Source organism: Oncorhynchus clarkii, chromosome 12 (assembly GCF_045791955.1).
Source record: "Oncorhynchus clarkii lewisi isolate Uvic-CL-2024 chromosome 12, UVic_Ocla_1.0, whole genome shotgun sequence".
NCBI classification, from domain to species: Eukaryota; Metazoa; Chordata; class Actinopteri; order Salmoniformes; family Salmonidae; genus Oncorhynchus; species Oncorhynchus clarkii.
In genome coordinates this window covers 94,481,319-94,502,671 of record NC_092158.1, presented here as the reverse complement: position 1 = coordinate 94,502,671, position 21,353 = coordinate 94,481,319, and the positions used below count along the sequence as shown (strand labels likewise).

Genomic DNA, 21,353 nt, shown 5'->3' with positions numbered 1-21,353 from the left:
GTGAGGAAAACCTTCTCATTAGTGGTGGAAGCTTGAGCCAAATCCAAAGAACTATCAGATCCCAAAACGGACACATTTATAAACCTGCTTCTATGTGTAATCAGGGCAGGGTGGATCTATAGGTCTACTTCCATGTGTAATCAGGTAGTATATTGGTCTACTTCTATGTGTAATCAGGGCCAGGTAGTATATAGGTCTACTTCCATGTGTAATCAGGGCCAGGTAGTATATAGGTCTACTTCTATGTGTAATCAGGGCCAGGTAGTATATAGGTCTACTTCTATGTGTAATCAGGGCCAGGTAGCCTATAGGTCTACTTCTATGTGTAATCAGGGCCAGGTAGTATATAAGTCTACTTCTATGTGTAATCAGGGCCAGGTAGTATATAGGTCTACTTCTATGTGTAATCAGGGCCAGGTAGTATATAGGTCTACTTCTATGTGTAATCAGGGCCAGGTAGTATATAGGTCTACTTCTATGTGTAATCAGGGCCAGGTAGTATATAGGTCTACTTCTATGTGTAATCAGGGCCAGGTAGTATATAGGTCTACTTCTATGTGTAATCAGGGCCAGGTAGCCTATAGGTCTACTTCTATGTGTAATCAGGGCCAGGAAGTCTATAGGTCTACTTCTATGTGTAATCAGGGCCAGGTAGTATATAGGTCTACTTCTATGTGTAATCAGGTAGTATATAGGTCTACTTCTATGTGTAATCAGGGCCAGGTAGTATATAGGTCTACTTCTATGTGTAATCAGGGCCAGGTAGTCTATAGGTCTACTTCTATGTGTAATCAGGTAGTCTATAGGTCTACTTCCATGTGTAATCAGGGCCAGGTAGTCTATAGGTCTACTTCTATGTGTAATCAGGGCCAGGAAGTCTATAGGTCTACTTCTATGTGTAATCAGGTAGTCTATAGGTCTACTTCTATGTGTAATCAGGTAGTCTATAGGTCTACTTCTATGTGTAATCAGGTAGTCTATAGGTCTACTTCCATGTGTAATCAGGGCCAGGTAGTATATAGGTCTACTTCTATGTGTAATCAGGGCCAGGTAGTATATAGGTCTACTTCTATGTGTAATCAGGGCCAGGTAGTCTATAGGTCTACTTCTATGTGTAATCAGGGCCAGGAAGTCTATAGGTCTACTTCTATGTGTAATCAGGTAGTCTATAGGTCTACTTCTATGTGTAATCAGGTAGTCTATAGGTCTACTTCTATGTGTAATCAGGTAGTCTATAGGTCTACTTCCATGTGTAATCAGGGCCAGGTAGTCTATAGGTCTACTTCTATGTGTAATCAGGGCCAGGAAGTCTATAGGTCTACTTCTATGTGTAATCAGGTAGTCTATAGGTCTACTTCTATGTGTAATCAGGTAGTCTATAGGTCTACTTCCATGTGTAATCAGGGCCAGGTAGTCTATAGGTCTACTTCTATGTGTAATCAGGTAGTCTATAGGTCTACTTCTATGTGTAATCAACACATTGACAACTCGTAAATGGAGTGAAATAAACCAACAAGTGTAGCCTAGGATGGATGTGCTCTCTGCAAACAACGTGTACGTACACTCCGACAGCGAGAACAGCAAACGACTGGAGTAGTAATATACTGAATGCATTAACAGAAATGGTAACAAAACAAACATTATAGACGAGAAATGTTGGTAACAAAACAAACATTATAGACGAGAAATGTTGGTAACAAAACAAACATTATAGAAGAGAAATGTTGGTAACAAAACAAACATTATAGAAGAGAAATGTTGGTAACAAAACAAACATTATAGAAGAGAAATGTTGGTAACAAAACAAACATTATAGAAGAGAAATGTTGGTAACAAAACAAACAGAAGATAAATGGTAATTAACAGTAAATGTACTGCTAGCAGCCTCAGCAATGGATTAGTCCCCTGAGACAGGCAACAATCAACACATGCCATAAAAAATATTTAGTAACTGCTCAACTAACAAATGGTCAGTGGACCAACAGCCTATGGACCAGTGGACTAAATGGGGTCGACACCACAGTCTGTACTCACCAGTTTCTGCAGTGCAGCCACCTCCTCTGGCAGATAACACAGGCCTGTCCTGTTGAGTTTCAGCCATCTCAGACTGCTCATAGACTTCACATGCTCAGGGAAGTAACCTCCCTGGGGGGCAGGGGGGAGGAAGAGAGAGGCTGTTGATTTCACTTTTGTATATTATCTACCTCACTTTCTTTGGCAATGTTAACATGTTTCCCATGCCAATAAAGCCCCTTGAATTGAATCGAGAGAGAGAGGAAGAGAGCGAGAGAGGAAGAGGGGAAAAGGAAGCGAGGGGAAGAGAGCGAGAGAGGGGAAGAGGAAGAGAGCGAGAGAGGGGAAGAGGAAGAGAGAGGAAGAGAGAGTGAGAGAGGGGAAGAGGAAGAGAGAGGAAGAGCGAGAAACACAGACAGGGTTAGGGGCCAACCCGCTACAGTGCTAGCCTGTCCCAGCTGTGTTTGGGCTCTTGCTAACCCCACTGCTGTCATTGTCAACACTAGGTCTATGTCAGGTTAACAACAGACTGGGACTCAACACTGGGTCTATGTCAGGTTAACAACAGACTGGGACTCAACACTAGGTCTATGTCAGGTTAACAACAGACTGGGACTCAACACTAGGTCTATGTCAGGTTAACAACAGACTGGGACTCAACACTAGGTCTATGTCAGGTTAACAACAGGCTGGGACTCAACACTAGGTCTACATCAGGTTAACAACAGACTGGGACTCAACACTAGGTCTACGTCAGGTTAACAACAGACTGGGACTCAACACTAGGTCTACATCAGGTTAACAACAGACTGGGACTCAACACTAGGTCTATGTCAGGTTAACAACAGACTGGGACTCAACACTAGGTCTATGTCAGGTTAACAACAGGCCAGACAGACTGGGACTCAACACTAGGTCTATATCAGGTTAACAACAGACTGGGACTCAACACTAGGTCTATGTCAGGTTAACAACAGGCCAGACAGACTGGGACTCAACACTAGGTCTATGTCAGGTTAACAACAGACTGGGACTCAACACTAGGTCTATGTCAGGTTAACAACAGGCCAGACAGACTGGGACTCAACACTAGGTCTATGTCAGGTTAACAACAGACAGGGACTCAACACTGGGTCTATGTCAGGTTAACAACAGACTGGGACTCAACACTAGGTCTACATCAGGTTAACAACAGACTGGGACTCAACACTAGGTCTATGTCAGGTTAACAACAGGCTGGGACTCAACACTAGGTCTATGCCAGGTTAACAACAGACTGGGACTCAACACTAGGTCTACGTCAGGTTAACAACAGGCCAGACAGACTGGGACTCAACACTAGGTCTATGTCAGGTTAACAACAGACTGGGACTCAACACTAGGTCTATGTCAGGTTAACAACAGGCCAGACAGACTGGTACTCAACACTAGGTCTACGTCAGGTTAACAACAGACTGGGACTCAACACTAGGTCTACGTCAGGTTAACAACAGACTGGGACTCAACACTAGGTCTATGTCAGGTTAACAACAGGCTGGGACTCAACACTAGGTCTACGTCAGGTTAACAACAGGCTGGGACTCAACACTAGGTCTATGTCAGGTTAACAACAGACTGGGACTCAACACTAGGTCTACGTCAGGTTAACAGGCCAGACAGACTGGGACTCAACACTAGGTCTATGTCAGGTTAACAACAGGCTGGGACTCAACACTAGGTCTACGTCGGGTTAACAACAGGCCAGATCTGGGACTCAACACTAGGTCTATGTCAGGTTAACAACAGGCTGGGACTCAACACTAGGTCTACATCAGGTTAACAACAGGCTGGGACTCAACACTAGGTCTATGTCAGGTTAACAACAGACAGGGACTCAACACTAGGTCTACATCAGGTTACCAACAGGCCAGACAGACTGGGACTCAACACTGGGTCTATGTCAGGTTAACAACAGACTGGGACTCAACACTAGGTCTATGTCAGGTTAACAACAGACTGGGACTCAACACTAGGTCTACATCAGGTTACCAACAGGCCAGACAGACTGGGACTCAACACTGGGTCTATGTCAGGTTAACAACAGACTGGGACTCAACACTAGGTCTACATCAGGTTACCAACAGGCCAGACAGACTGGGACTCAACACTGGGTCTATGTCAGGTTAACAACAGACTGGGACTCAACACTAGGTCTATCTCAGGTTAACAACAGACTGGGACTCAACACTAGGTCTATGTCAGGTTAACAACAGCACAGATCTGGGACAGACTAAACCCTAAAGAGTCAGCAGAAGCACTAAGTCTGGCAACTTAAAGAGACCCAACTACATCACAGTATTATTTTGTCATTGAGGAGACGCTCTTTATCCACAGTAACTTGACAATTAGGGTTAAGTGCCTTGCTCAAGGGCATGTCGACATAATTGTTTTTAACCTCGTCGGCTCCGGGGATTTAAACCAGTGACCTTTCGGTTACTGGGCCAACGCTCTTGACAGCTCTAGGCTATCTGCCGCCCCGATTATCAGCAGAAAATCATGAAGTGTTGTTTGTAGAAATAGAGAGAGAAGCCAAGAATAACATGAGTGAGGACGTTTGAATAGTATGACATCACAACACATGCTCAGAGCCTGGTGATGTCATCTTCCCCCTGGGTGACACATGGGAGGTGGGGGGGGGGGGGGGGGAACCTAAACTAGACAAGCAGAAATACTTCTCAGCTGTGTTGTCTGACCATGTTAACTTAAAACATCTAACGGGACAGATACATAAATAATAAGCAGTATCTGCTTCACACAGCTAGTTAGCTACAGTCCGACCAGTCCCACAGCTAGTTAGCTACAGTCCGACCAGTCCCACAGCTAGTTAGCTACAGTCCGACCAGTCACACAACTAGTTAGCTACAGTCCGACCAGTCACACAGCTAGTTAGCTACAGTCCCACAGCTAGTTAGCTACAGTCCCACAGCTAGTTAGCTACAGTCCCACAGCTAGTTAGCTACAATCCCACAGCTAGTTAGCTACAGTCACACAGCTAGTTAGCTACAGTCACACAGCTAGTTAGCTACAGTCACACAGCTAGTTAGCTAGTCACACAGCTAGTTAGCTACAGTCACACAGCTAGTTAGCTACAGTCTGACCAGTCACACAGCTAGTTAGCTAGTCCCACAGCTAGTTAGCTACAGTCACACAGCTAGTTAGCTACAGTCACACAGCTGGCTAACGCCCTGGTAGTGTTCCTGTTTTGGTTAGCACGTCGTTAGCTACCAGGCTGCTAACTAACTGCCTGTCGTTTACCTGTCACGAATAATGGTCCGGAAAGGTAAAATATAACCGTGTTTATTGTTATTGTTGTCTTACTTTGAAGTCGTTTCCAGATAGGTCTACCCCCCGGATAAAAGGAAGGACTCCGGTGGCAGCCATTTGTGCTTCGGGAAACCGTCCGTCCGTCGCTGCCGAGTCTCTGTTGGTGTTTGGTTTATCAGGCGGAGCGAAGACACTGGTTACCACAGCCACAAAGTCAGAAACAGCTCCTTTATCTTCTTAAAATTGGATTTTAAACCTTACTCACACTGGGAATCTTACGCCTAAGATTATTAAATTAAGGCATATTTTTGTTTTCATTAATTTTTGCGATTATAGACAACTATGTGGCAGTGGTAACTTGACTTTGTGGGTGTGGTAATTAGTGGAAACCCTGGTGAAGGATCCTGCTTTTGTCAAATTAACGTAATATTTGACTTTTCGCAGCAGGTTTAGGAAAATTAAGTTAAGGAAAAGGGTTAGCTAAAATGAGAAACATTTGACAGAACAGCTGCTGGGACCGGAAACACCCTGGCGGCCTGGGAACGGAACAGCCCTCCGGGGGAGGTGCGCCCGGTTCAACCATAGAAACTTTAACGCGCTGAAGTCAATCAATCAATAATGAAGTGGTCACGATCAAAGATATTCTAGTTTCGCCTATTCCTCTCCGCTATGATCGAATCAATAAAAACACCCATTTCCATTCCATTTAATTCGTTTTTACACAAGTCCTTCCTACTGTAACTTAGTAAATATTAATCAACACAAGGGAGATATTTTAGAGGCACTCGTCAGACAGAATACAGGACACCAGATTGCTGGGAACAGTGATTTCATATGAACATCCAAAAATACCAGTATTAATCTCCCCTTTCTCCCGTCTGGCTCCTCCCAGCTGGTACTTGGATTTACAATTCTATTCTTTACGCCAATGTTACATATTGGGGACCTTTCTCCCGTCTGGCTCCTCCCAGCTGGTACTTGGATTTACAATTCTATTCTTTACGCCAATGTTACATATTGGGGACCTTTCTCCCGTCTGGCTCCTCCCAGCTGGTACTTGGATTTACAATTCTATTCTTTACGCCAATGTTACATATTGGGGACCTTTCTCCCGTCTGGCTCCTCCCAGCTGGTACTTGGATTTACAATTCTATTCTTTACGCCAATGTTACATATTGGGGACCTTTCTCCCGTCTGGCTCCTCCCAGCTGGTACTTGGATTTACAATTCTATTCTTTACGCCAATGTTACATATTGGGGACCTTTCTCCCGTCTGGCTCCTCCCAGCTGGTACTTGGATTTACAATTCTATTCTTTACGCCAGTGTTACATATTGGGGACCTTTCTCCCGTCTGGCTCCTCCCAGCTGGTACTTGGATTTACAATTCTATTCTTTACGCCAATGTTACATATTGGGGACAAATTACCATTCAAATCCATTATTTTATTTCTCTGTAAAATATTGATCTATTCTCCATGTCATATAAATGCAGTTTCTCTGTCAGAGGTGAGACACAGGCAGACTGAACCCGGTCCCACTCCACTCCTGGCCCAAATGAACCCTGGTTTAACACCTCTAGAAGCTGACCTCTGGTCCGTTTGGGATCCCCTCCTGATGTTTAGGGTTAAGGGGCGAGTTGAAGGTAAACTCATTCTAGTTCTGTGTTTATATCAACAACATCCACCGCTGAGCTTCCCGGTCACATCAGAGTTCAGAGGTCGGGGACAAGGTCACACGGGGGTCAGAGCATCTCCATGGCAGCAGTGGGATCAGGGGTTAAAGGTCAGCGCTGAGGGCAGGTGACACGTGTGTGTCCAGGCATGTGACAGATGCCACAGGTACGGGGCTTCCTGGTAGCGGGGGGTTTGGTGGTGGGGGGGGCTCCTCCTCCCCCAGTCTCCCTCCCCCTCTTACCCCAGTCTCCCCCTCCAGAACCTGAACCTGGTAGAGACACAGACAGAGGTTAGCAATGGGGGGTGGGTGTATGTGTCTGCATGTGTGTGTTACAGTGGGTGTGTGTGTTACAGTGTGTGTGTGTGTTACAGCGTGTGTGTGTTATAGTGTGTGTGTGTTACAGTGTGTGTGTGTGTTATAGTGTGTGTGTTACAGAGTGTGTGTGTGTTACAGTGTGTGTGTGTGTGTTACAGTGTGTGTGTTACAGAGTGTGTGTGTGTTACAGTGTGTGTGTGTGTGTTACAGTGTGTGTGTGTGTGTGTGTTAGTGTGTGTGTGTGTTATAGTGTGTGTGTGTGTTACAGTTTGTGTGTGTTACAGTGTGTGTGTGTGTGTGTTACAGTGTGTGTGTGTGTGTGTATGTTACAGTGTGTTACAGTGTGTGTGTTACAGCGTGTGTGTGTTACAGCGTGTGTTTCGTTACCTGGTGGTGGGATGTTCTCGTCAGCCCAGAGGAAGAATCCACACTGTTGATCTCTGGGCTTCTCACAGGTATGGAACACTCTTCCTTTATTATGTCCTTCCTTCTGCACTGTCCTCTGAACCGCTGGCTCACTGCAGTTACAAACCACCTCCCCCACGGAGCTCCTGGGGGGCTGGTGTGGCCTGCTGGGTGGCGCCCCCTGGGGGCCTGGAAGGTAAACGTTAGTGTCGGGCTGGTCGGTCCACAGGAAGAAGTTACAGCCTCCAGAGGAACACTTATAGAACTGTCTGCCCTGGTTAGGGCCGTCTTTCCTCACGGTGAGGAGGACCGCCTCCGACCCACAGTTACACACTGTGACGTCACCACCTCTGGGGTCAGGGGGTGGGGCCTGGGGGTCAGGGCGAGGGTGGGGGGGCCAGGACGAGGAGGGGGGGTTGGGGGCTTGGGGAGACAGGGGGTCCGGTCTGGGGGCTGGGCGAGGTCTAGGCTGATTGGTTGCAGTGTCTCCCCTTCCTCCTCCTCTTCCTCCCCCAGCTGCTCCTCTTCCTCCCCCAGCTCCCCCTCTTCCTCCTACAGCTCCTCCTACTCCTCCCGCCACCCCCCCTCCACCCATTCTGAGATATTTGAGGTTGAGCACCTCCCTCAGTGTCTCGTCACACCCTCCGATGCAGCCCACAAACTCCAGCGGCATCATGGGAGGGAGGCTGCCTCGTCGGAACTTCAACTTTAACCTGCAGAGGAAGAGACAGGAGGAGTCATGTAGAGTAGTCTTTATTACACCCAGGGGGCAGTCCATCGATAGGTTATTAAATATCAGAGGAGACAGTAGTCTGTCCCAGTCCATTGATAGGTTATTAAATATCAGAGGAGACAGTAGTCTGTCCCAGTCCATCGATAGGTTATTAAATATCAGAGGAGACAGTAGTCTGTCCCAGTCCATTGATAGGTTATTAAATATCAGAGGAGACAGTAGTCTGTCCCAGTCCATTGATAGGTTATTAAATATCAGAGGAGACAGTAGTCTGTCCCAGTCCATTGATAGGTTATTAAATATCAGAGGAGACAGTAGTCTGTCCCAGTCCATCGATAGGTTATTAAATATCAGAGGAGACAGTAGTCTGTCCCAGTCCATTGATAGGTTATTAAATATCAGAGGAGACAGTAGTCTGTCCCAGTCCATTGATAGGTTATTAAATATCAGAGGAGACAGTAGTCTGTCCCAGTCCATTGATAGTTTATTAAATATCAGAGGAGACAGTAGTCTGTCCCAGTCCATCGATAGGTTATTAAATATCAGAGGAGACAGTAGTCTGTCCCAGTCCATTGATAGGTTATTAAATATCAGAGGAGACAGTAGTCTGTCCCAGTCCATTGATAGGTTATTAAATATCAGAGGAGACAGTAGTCTGTCCCAGTCCATTGATAGGTTATTAAATATCAGAGGAGACAGTAGTCTGTCCCAGTCCATCGATAGGTTATTAAATATCAGAGGAGACAGTAGTCTGTCCCAGTCCATTGATAGGTTATTAAATATCAGAGGAGACAGTAGTCTGTCCCAGTCCATTTAAGGTTATTAAATATCAGAGGAGACAGTAGTCTGTCCCAGTCCATCGATAGGTTATTAAATATCAGAGGAGACAGTAGTCTGTCCCAGTCCATTGATAGGTTATTAAATATCAGAGGAGACAGTAGTCTGTCCCAGTCCATCGATAGGTTATTAAATATCAGAGGAGACAGTAGTCTGTCCCAGTCCATTGATAGGTTATTAAATATCAGAGGAGACAGTAGTCTGTCCCAGTCCATTGATAGGTTATTAAATATCAGAGGAGACAGTAGTCTGTACCAGTCCATTGATAGGTTATTAAATATCAGAGGAGACAGTAGTCTGTCCCAGTCCATTGATAGTTTATTAAATATCAGAGGAAGAGACAGGAGGAGTCATATACAGTGGGGCAAAAAAAGTATTTAGTCAGCCACCAATTGTGCAAGTTCTCCCACTTAAAAAGATGAGAGAGGCCTGTAATGTTCATCATAGGTACACTTCAACTATGACAGACAAAATGAGAAAATAAAATCCAGAAAATCACATTGTAGGATTTTTAATGATTTCATTTGCAAATTATGGTGGAAAATAAGTATTTGGTCACCTACAAACAAGCAAGATTTCTGGCTCTCACAGACCTGTAACTTCTTCTTTAAGAGGCTCCTCTGTCCTCCACTCGTTACCTGTATTAATGGCACCTGTTTGAACTTGTTATCAGTATAAAAGACACCTGTCCACAACCTCAAACAGTTACACTCCAAACTCCACTATGGCCAAGACCAAAGAGCTGTCAAAGGACACCAGAAACAAAATGGAAGACATACAAGAACACTGATCATCTCCCTCAATCTGGGGCTCCACGCAATATCTCACCCCGTGGGGTCAAAATGATCACAAGAACGGTGAGCAAAAATCCCAGGACCACACGGGGGGACCTAGTGAATGACCTGCAGAGAGCTGGGACCAAAGTAACAAAGCCTACCATCAGTAACACACTACGCCGCCAGGGACTCAAATCCTGCAGTGCCAGACGTGTCCCCCTGCTTAAGCCAGTACATGTCCATGCCCATCTGAAGTTTGCTAGAGAGCATTTGGATGATCCAGAAGAAGATTGGGAGAATGCCATATGGTCAGATGAAACCAAAATATAACTTTTTGGTAAAAACTCAACTCGTCGTGTTTGGAGGACAAAGAATGCTGAGTTGCATCCAAAGACAACCCCCCTCAGCTCAAATATGACCAACCATCGCCCCTCAAATATGACCACCCATCCCACCTCAGCTCAAATATTACCACCCATCCCATCTCAAATATTACCACCCATCCCCCCTCAAATATGACCACCCATCCCCCCTCAAATATGACCACCCATCCCCCCTCAAATATTACAACCCATCCCCCCTCAAATATGACCACCCATCCCCCCTCAAATATGACCACCCATCGCCCCTCAAATATGACCACCCATCCCACCTCAGCTCAAATATTACCACCCATCCCATCTCAAATATGACCACCCATCCCCCCTCAAATATGACCACCCATCCCCCCTCAAATATTACCACCCATCCCCCCTCAAATATTACAACCCATCCCCCCTCAAATATGACCACCCATCTCCCCTCAAATATTGCAACCTATCCCCCCTCAAATATGACCACCCATCCCCCCTCAAATATGACCACCCATCCCCCCTCAAATATGACCACCCATCCCCCCTCAAATATTACAACCCATCCCCCCTCAAATATTACAACCCATCCCCCCTCAAATATTACAACCCATCCCCCCTCAAATATTACAACCCATCCCCCCTCAAATATGACCACCCATCCCCCCTCAAATATGATCACCCATCCCCCCTCAAATATTACCACCCATCCCCCCTCAAATATTACAACCCATCCCCCCTCAAATATTACAACCCATCCCACCTCAGCTCAAATATTACCACCCATCAAATCTCAAATATTACCACCCATCCCCCCTCAAATATGTCCACCCATCCCCCCTCAAATATTACAACCCATCCCCCCTCAAATATGACCACCCATCCCCCCTCAAATATTACCACCCATCCCAAATATTACCACCCATCCCCCCTCAAATATGACCACCCATCCCCCCTCAAATATGACCACCCATCCCCCCTCAAATATGACCACCCATCCCCCCTCAAATATGACCACCCATCCCCCCTCAAATATGACCACCCATCCCCCCTCAAATATGACCACCCATCGCCCCTCAAATATGACCACCCATCCCACCTCAGCTCAAATATTACCACCCATCCCATCTCAAATATTACCACCCATCCCCCCTCAAATATTACCACCCATCCCAAATATGACCACCCATCCCACCTCAGCTCAAATATTACCACCCATCCCATCTCAAATATGACCACCCATCCCCCCTCAAATATTACCACCCATCCCCCCTCAAATATTACCACCCATCCCCCCTCAAATATTACAACCCATCCCCCCTCAAATATGACCACCCATCCCCCCTCAAATATTACAACCCATCCCCCCTCAACTATGACCACCCATCCCCCCTCAAATATTACAACCCATCCCCCCTCAAATATGACCACCCATCCCCCCTCAAATATGACCACCCATCCCCCCTCATATATGACCACCCATCCCCCCTCAAATATTACCACCCATCCCCCCTCAAATATTACAACCCATCCCCCCTCAAATATTACAACCCATCCCACCTCAGCTCAAATATTACCACCCATCCCATCTCAAATATGACCACCAATCCCCCCTCAAATATTACCACCCATCCCATCTCAAATATTACAACCCATCCCCCTTCAAATATTACCACCCATCCCATCTCAAATATTACCACCCATCCCCCCTCAAATATGACCACCCATCCCCCCTCAAATATTACAACCCATCCCCCCTCAAATATTACAACCCATCCCCCCTCAAATATTACCACCCATCCCACCTCAAATATTACCACCCATCCCCCCTCAAATATGACCACCCATCCCCCCTCAAATATTACAACCCATCCCCCCTCAAATATTACAACCCATCCCCCCTCAAATATGACCACCCATCCCCCCTCAAATATGACCACCCATCCCACCTCAGCTCAAATATTACCACCCATCCCATCTCAGCTCAGCTATGACCACCCCTCCCCCCTCAAATATGACCACCCCTCCCCCCTCAAATATGACCACCCCTCCCCCTCAGCTCAGCTATGACCACCCCTCCCATCTCAGCTCAAATATTACAACCCATCCCCCCTCAAATATGACCACCCCTCCCCCCTCAAATATGACCACCCATCCCCCCTCAGCTATGACCACCCCTCCCCCCTCAACAATGACCACCCCTTCCCCCTCAGCTCAAGCGACTTGATGTTAGACAGGTCATTTGCTGAATCTGGCATTAGCACTGGAGAATGGCAGTGGGACAGTTTTTACATGACGGAAACAAACGCCTCCGTAGCGCCAGCAGATGGATTAAATGAACCATCTGTAACAGACGGCCCTGAATGTTAGAATGGGTTAAATGAACCATCTGTAACAGACGGCCCTGAATGTTAGAATGGATTAAATGAACCATCTGTAACAGACGGGCCTGAATGTTAGAATGGGATAAATGAACCATCTGTAACAGACGGCCCTGAACGTTAGAATGGGTTAAATTAACCATCTGTAACAGACGGCCCTGAACGTTAGAATGGATTAAATTAACCATCTGTAACAGACGGCCCTGAATGTTAGAATGGGATAAATTAACCATCTGTAACAGGCGGCCCTGAATGTTAGAATGGGTTAAATGAACCATCTGTAACAGACGGCCCTGAACGTTAGAATGGATTAAATGAACCATCTGTAACAGACGGCCCTGAACGTTAGAATGGGTTAAATGAACCATCTGTAACAGACGGCAATGAACGTTAGAATGGGTTAAATGAACCATCTGTAACAGACGGCCCTGAATGTTAGAATGGGTTAAATGAACCATCTGTAACAGACGGCCCTGAATGTTAGAATGGATTAAATGAACCATCTGTAACAGACGGCCCTGAATGTTAGAATGGATTAAATGAACCATCTGTAACAGACGGCCCTGAATGTTAGAATGGATTAAATGAACCATCTGTAACAGACGGCCCTGAATGTTAGAATGGGTTAAATGAACCATCTGTAACAGACGGCCCTGAATGTTAGAATGGATTAAATGAACCATCTGTAACAGACGGCCCCGAACGTTAGAATGGATTAAATGAACCATCTGTAACAGACTGCCCTGAACGTTAGAATGGATTAAATGAACCATCTGTAACAGACGGCCCTGAACGTTAGAATGGGTTAAATGAACCATCTGTAACAGACGGCCCTGAACGTTAGAATGGGTTAAATGAACCACCTGTAACAGATGGCCCTGAATGAACCATCTGTAACAGACGGCCCTGAACGTTAGAATGGATTAAATGAACCATCTGTAGCAGACGGCAATGAACGTTAGAATGGGTTAAATGAACAATCTGTAGCAGACGGCCCTGAACGTTAGAATGGATTAAATGAACCATCTGTAACAGACGGCCCTGAATGTTAGAATGGAATAAATTAACCATCTGTAACAGGCGGCCCTGAATGTTAGAATGGGTTAAATGAACCATCTGTAACAGACTGCCCTGAACGTTAGAATGGATTAAATGAACCATCTGTAACAGACGGCCCTGAATGTTAGAATGGGTTAAATTAACCATCTGTAACAGACGGCCCTGAATGTTAGAATGGGTTAAATTAACCATCTGTAACAGATGGCCCTGAATGTTAGAATGGATTAAATGAACCACCTGTAACAGACGGCCCTGAATGTTAGAATGGATTAAATGAACCATCTGTAACAGACGGCCCTGAATGTTAGAATGGATTAAATGAACCATCTGTAACAGAAGGCCCTAAATGTTAGAATGGGTTAAATGAACCATCTGTAACAGACGCCCTGAATGTTAGAATGGATTAAATGAACCATCTGTAACAGACGGCCCTGAACGTTAGAATGGACTAAATTAACCATCTGTAACAGACGGTCATCAGGGCCTCGTCCACTCTGAAACTGGAGAGATTCCTCAGATTGGCTTCAAAACTCAGTTTGCTATCAAGGACAATACCAAGATATCTGTACTGATGTCTCCATCAGGACTCTTTGATGTGGCTGGTTTATATCACTGTCTCCACTACCATCAGGGCGGGCAGGCAGACAAGCAGGCAGACAGACAGACAGGTATAACAGACAGACAGACCGATACCTACATGTGAACGGGGCGAGGCTGACAGGTGGGACAGACAGACTCGTCTCTGTTGACCTCTAATACCGTGTCCGGAAACCACACGGAACACTTGCATTCTGGGTAACCAACGCAGGCCAGGTACTTCCTGTTAGAGAGAGAGGATTGGAAGATATTGAATAGCAGAGAAGCAGACTACGATTGTATACCCTCCAAGACGTTGGGTAAAATGTTGTGAAAGTGGTCAAAATGTCAGTTTGGAAAAGTTCAGAGAAAAAGTTGTTGAGGAAGAACAACAGAACAAATCTTCCTTCCCCAAAACAGAACGAACCTTCCTTCACAACAACAAAACGAACCGTACTTCCTCCACAACAACAAAACAAACCTTCCTTCCTTCACAACAACAAAACGAACTGTCCTTCCTTCACAACAACAAAACAAACCTTCCTTCACAATAACAAAACAAACCTTCCCTCCTTCACAACAACAAAACAAACCTTCCTTCCTCCTTCACAACAACAAAACTAACCTTCCTTCACAACAACAAAACAAACCTTCCCTCCTTCACAACAACAAAACAAACCTTCCTTCCTCCTTCACAACAACAAAACTAACCTTCCTTCCTCCTTCACAACAACAAAACTAACCTTCCTTCCTTCCTTCCTTCACAACAACCAAACAAACCTTCTTTCACAACAACAAAACAAACCTTCCTTCCTTCCTTCACAACAACAAAACAGACCTTCCTTCATAACAACAAAACAGACCTTCCTTCCTTCACAACAACAAAACGAACTGTCCTTCCTTCACAACAACAAAACAAACAACAAAACAAACCTTCTTTCAACAACAACAACAACAAAACTAACCTTCCTTCCTTCCTTCCTTCACAACAACCAAACAAACCTTCTTTCACAACAACAAAACAAACCTTCCTTCCTTCCTTCACAACAACAAAACAGACCTTCCTTCATAACAACAAAACAGACCTTCCTTCCTTCACAACAACAAAACGAACTGTCCTTCCTTCACAACAACAAAACAAACCTTCCTTCCTCCTTCACAACAACAAAACTAACCTTCCTTCCTTCCTTCACAACAACAAAACAAACCTTCCTTCAAACAAACCTTCTTTCACAACAACAAAACAAACCTTCCTTCACAACAACAAAACAAACCTTCCTTCACAACAACAAAACAAACCTTCCTTCCTTCCTTCACAACAACAAAACTAACCTTCCTTCCCTCCTTCACAACAACAAAACTAACCTTCCTTCCTTCCTTCCTTCACAACAACAAAACAAACCTTCCTTCACAACAACCAAACAAACCTTCTTTCACAACAACAAAACAAACCTTCCTTCCTTCCTTCACAACAACAAAACAGACCTTCCTTCATAACAACAAAACAGACCTTCCTTCATAACAACAGAACGAACAATCCTTCCTTCAAAAAAACAAAACAAACTTTCCTTCACAACAACAGAACCAACCTTCCTTCCTTCCTTCACAACAACAAAACGAACCTTCCTTCCTTCCTTCACAACAACAAAACGAACCATCCTTCCTTCACAACAACAGAACTAACCTTCCTTCTCCAAAACAGAACAAACCTTCCTTCACAACAACAAAACGAACCGTACTTCCTCCACAACAACAAAACTAACCTTCCTTCCTTCACAACAACAAAACAAACTGTCCTTCCTTCACAACAACAAAATGAACCTTCCTTCCTTCACAACAACAAAACAAACCTTCCTTCACAACAACAAAACGGACCTTCCTTCCTTCACAACAACCAAACAAACCTTCTTTCACAACAACCAAACAAACCTTCTTTCACAACAACAAAACAAACCTTCCTTCCTTCACAACAACAAAACAGACCTTCCTTCATAACAACAAAACAGACCTTCCTTCATAACAACAGAACAAACAATCCTTCCTTCAAAACAACAAAACAAACTTTCCTTCACAACAGAACCAACCTTCCTTCACAACAAAACTAACCTTCCTTCACAACAACAAAACAAACCTTCACAACAGAACCAACCTTCCTTCACAACAACAGAACCAACCTTCCTTCACAACAACAAAACAAACCTTCCTTCACAACAGAACCAACCTTCCTTCACAACAGAACCAACCTTCCTTCACAACAACAGAACCAACCTTCCTTCCTTCCTTCCTTCACAACAACAAAACGAACCTTCCTTCCTTCCTTCACAACAACAAAACGAACCGTCCTTCCTTCACAACAACAGAACTAACCGTACTTCCTCCACAACAACAAAACGAACCTTCCTTCCTTCACAACAACAGAACGAACCTTCCTTCCGCAAAACAGAACGAACCTTCCTTCACAACAACAAAACAAACCGTACTTCCTCCACAACAACAAAACTAACCTTCCTTCCTTCACAACAACAAAACGAACTGTCCTTCCTTCACAACAACAAAATGAACCTCCCTTCCTTCCTTCCTTCACAACAACAAAACGAACCTTCCTTCCTTCACAACAACAAAACAAACCTTCCTTCACGACAACAAAACGGACCTTCCTTCCTTCACAACAACCAAACAAACCTTCTTTCACAACAACCAAACAAACCTTCTTTCACAACAACAAAACAAACCTTCCTTCCTTCACAACAACAAAACAGACCTTCCTTCATAACAACAGAACGAACAATCCTTCCTTCAAAACAACAAAACAAACTTTCCTTCACAACAGAACCAACCTTCCTTCACAACAAAACTAACCTTCCTTCACAACAAAAATAACCTTCCTTCACAACAACAAAACAGTCCTTCCTTCACAACAACAAAACAAACCTTCACAACAGAACCAACCTTCCTTCACAACAACAGAACCAACCTTCCTTCACAACAGAACCAACCTTCCTTCACAACAGAACCAACCTTCCTTCCCAACAGAACCAACCGTCCTTCACAACAACAAAACCTACCTTCCTTCCCAACAGAACCAACCTTCCTTCCCAGCAGAACCAACCTTCCTTCCCAACAGAACCAACCTTCCTTCCCAACAGAACCAACCTTCCTTCCCAACAGAACCAACCTTCCGTCCCAACAGAACCAACCTTCCGTCCCAACAGAACCAACCTTCCGTCACAACAGAACCAACTTTCCTTCACAACAGAACCAACCTTCCTTCCCAACAGAACCAACCTTCCGTCCCAACAGAACCAACCTTCCGTCCCAACAGAACCAACCTTCCTTCCCAACAGAACCAACCTTCCTTCATAAAATTTGTCTCCCCCAGTCTCCACCCTTCCCCAATCTCCTCCGTCCCCCAGTCTCATCCCTCCCCCCAGTCTCCACCCTTCCCCAATCTCCCCCGTCTCATCCCTTCCCCTAGTGTCCTCGTCTAATCTGTCTCCCCCGTCTCACCCGTTCCCCTCCTTCCTCCTCCGCAGCACCATGTCCCGCCCACACTGAGGACATTTCCTGACTGGGAGGGGCATTTCCATATCCTGCTGCTCTGATTCGCTGAACTCCTGGGCAGCGCCCAGATAGATAGACAGAGCCTCGTCCAACCTGAGAGACGACAAGAAACAACACATTACAACTGCTGTGTGTCTGTATGTATACACTGTGTGTGTGTGTGTATATACACTGTATGTGTGTGTGTGTGTGTGTGTGTGTGTGTGTGTGTTTCACCTCTTGGCTTTCTTAACAGACTCTACGAAGACCGTCTTGTATTTTTGAATGTGGTGTCTCAACACGCTCTGTTTGTCCTTCCTCCCCTCCGATACCAGCTTCAGGTCCGCCTCCAGCTCCGCCCGCAGGTGTGGCTTAGACATCTCATACCCCATGGAGTTATAACCTACAGACACACATTCACATCGGAGTCATTTAGCAGACTCTCTTATCCAAAGCCACTACAGTAGTGAGTCATTTAGCAGACTCTCTGATCCAGAGCCACTACAGTAGGGAGTCATTTAGCAGACTCTCTGATCCAGAGACACTACAGTAGTGAGTCATTTAGCAGACTCTCTGATCCAGAGCCACTACAGTAGGGAGTCATTTAGCAGACTCTCTGATCCAGAGACACTACAGTAGTGAGTCATTTAGCAGACTCTCTGATCCAGAGACACTTACAGTAGGGAGTCATTTAGCAGACTCTCTCATCCAGAGACACTACAGTAGTGAGTCATTTAGCAGACTCTCTGATCCAGAGCCACTACAGTAGGGAGTCATTTAGCAGACTCTCTCATCCAGAGACACTACAGTAGTGAGTCATTTAGCAGACTCTCTAATCCAGAGACACTTACAGTAGGGAGTCATTCGTACCTACCCTCCACCAGTCCTTCACTCCCATACCTACCCTCCACCAGTCCCCCTTCCCTACCCTCCACCAGTCCCTTCCCCCCATACCTACCCTCCACCAGTCCCCCTTCCCTACACTCCACCAGTCCCTTCCCCCCAGTACATACCCTCCACCAGTCCCTTCCCCCCGTACCTACCCTCCACCCCCCCATCCCCCCGTACCTACCCTCCACCAGTCCCCCTTCCCTACTCTCCACCAGTCCCTTCCCCCCAGTACCTACCCTCCACCAGTCCCTTCCCCCCCGTACCTACCCTCCACCAGTCCCTTCCCCCCGTACCTACCCTCCACCCCCCCATCCCCCCGTACCTACCCTCCACCAGCCCCCCCCCCGTACCTACCCTCCACCAGTCCCCCGTACCTACCCTCCGCCAGTCCCTTCCCTCCGTACCTACCCTCCATCAGTCCCTTCCCCCCCGTACCTACCCTCCACCCCCCCATCAACCCCGTACCTACCCTCCACCAGTCCCTCGTACCTACCCTCCACCAGTCCCTCCCCCCCCGTACCTACCCTCTACCCCCCTTCCGCACTGTCCCTACCCTCCACCAGTCCCTTCCCCCAGTACCTACCTTCCACGAGTCCCTTCCCCCCCGTACCTACCCTCCACCCCCCATCAACCCCGCACCTACCCTCCACCAGTCCCTTCCCCTTGTACCTATCCTCCACCAGTCCCTTCCCCCGTACCTACCCTCCACCAGTCCCTTCCCCCTGTACCTACCCTCCACCAGTCCCTTCCCCCTGTACCTACCCTCCACCAGTCCCTTCCCCCTGTACCTACCCTCCACCAGTCCCTTCCCCCTGTACCTACCCTCCACCCCCCATCCCCCTGGTACCTACCCTCCACCAGTCCCTTCCCACCATACCTACCCTCCACCAGTCCCTTCTCCCCCGTACCTACCCTCCACCACTCCCTTCTCCCCCGTACCTACCCTCCACCAGTCCCTTCCCCCGTACCTACCCTCCACCAGTCCCTTCTCCCCCGTACCTACCCTCCACCAGTCCCTTCCCCCGTACCTACCCTCCACCAGTCCCTTCCCCCCCGTACCTACCCTCCACCCCCCATCAACCCCGTACCTACCCTCCACCCCCATCCCCCCGTACCTACTCTCCAACAGTCCCTTCCCCACCGTACCTACCTCCACCCCCCATCAACCCCGTACCTACCATCCACCGGTCCCTTCCCCTCCGTACCTACCCTCCACCAGCCCCCCACCCCCGTACCTACCCTCCACCCCCCCCGTACCTACCCTCCACCAGTCCCTTCCCCCCCGTACCTACCCTCCACCAGCCCCCCCCGTACCTACCCTCCACCAGTCCCCCGTACCTACCCTCCACCAGTCCCTTCCCCCCGTACCTACCCTCTACCCCCCTTCCGCACTGTACCTACCCTCCACCAGTCCCTTCCCCCCGTACCTACCCTCCACGAGTCCCTTCCCCCCATACCTACCCTCCACCCCCCATCAACCCCGTACCTACCCTCCACCAGTCCCTTCCCCCTGTACCTATCCTCCACCAGTCCCTTCCCCTGTACCTACCCTCCAACAGTCCCTTCCCCCCGTACCTACCCTCCACCAGTCCCTTCCCCCCGTACCTACCCTCCACCAGTCCCTTCTCCCCCGTACCTACCCTCCACCAGTCCCTTCCCCCGTACCTACCCTCTACCCCCCTTCCGCACTGTACCTACCCTCCACCAGTCCCTTCCCCCCCGTACCTACCCTCCACCCCCCATCAACCCCGTACCTACCCTCCACGAGTCCCTTCCCCCCATACCTACCCTCCACCCCCCATCAACCCCGTACCTACCCTCCACCAGTCCCTTCCCCCTGTACCTATCCTCCACCAGTCCCTTCCCCTGTACCTACCCTCCACCAGTCCCTTCCCCCGTACCTACCCTCCACCAGTCCCTTCCCCCGTACCTACCCTCCACCAGTCCCTTCCCCCTGTACCTACCCTCCACCAGTCCCTTCCCCCCCGTACCTACCCTCCACCCCCCATCAACCCCGTACCTACCCTCCACCAGTCCCTTCCCCCACTATCTACCCTCAACCAGTCCTTTCCCCCACTATCTACCCTCCACCAGTCCCTTCCCCCGTACCTACTCTCCAACAGTCCCTTCCCCCCTGTACCTACCCTCCACCCATCAACCCCGTACCTACCCTCCAACAGTCCCTTCCCCCCGTACCTACCCTCCACCCATCAACCCCGTACCTACCCTCCAACAGTCCCTTCCCCCCGTACCTACCCTCCACCAGTCCCTTCCCCCACTATCTACCCTCCACCAGTCCCTTCCCCCGTACCTACTCTCCACACCCACCGCTTTCCCCCCGTACCTACCCTCCACCAGTCCCATCCCCTCGTACCTACTCTCCACACCCACCCCTTTCCCCCCGTACCTACCCTCCACCAGACCCATCCCCTCGTGCCTACCCTCCACCAGTCCCATCCACTCGTACCTACCCTCCACACCCACCCCTTTCCCCCCGTA

At 47.5% G+C, this 21,353-nt stretch overlaps 1 protein-coding gene across 1 annotated transcript in view; it reads right to left on the bottom strand.

The window, feature by feature from the left end:
* Positions 1-6,745: 6,745 nt before the first annotated feature.
* Positions 6,746-21,353, bottom strand: part of LOC139421681 (DNA topoisomerase III alpha) — a 47,482-nt gene continuing 32,874 nt past the window's right edge. The window contains exons 15-19 of the mRNA XM_071172772.1: positions 18,201-18,366; positions 17,931-18,077; positions 14,545-14,667; positions 7,694-8,424; positions 6,746-7,258 (exon numbers count right to left, since the gene is read on the bottom strand). Coding sequence (XP_071028873.1) covers positions 7,101-7,258; positions 7,694-8,424; positions 14,545-14,667; positions 17,931-18,077; positions 18,201-18,366 — 1,325 coding nt within the window. The 3' untranslated portion in view covers positions 6,746-7,100. The remainder of the gene's footprint in view (positions 7,259-7,693; positions 8,425-14,544; positions 14,668-17,930; positions 18,078-18,200; positions 18,367-21,353) is intronic.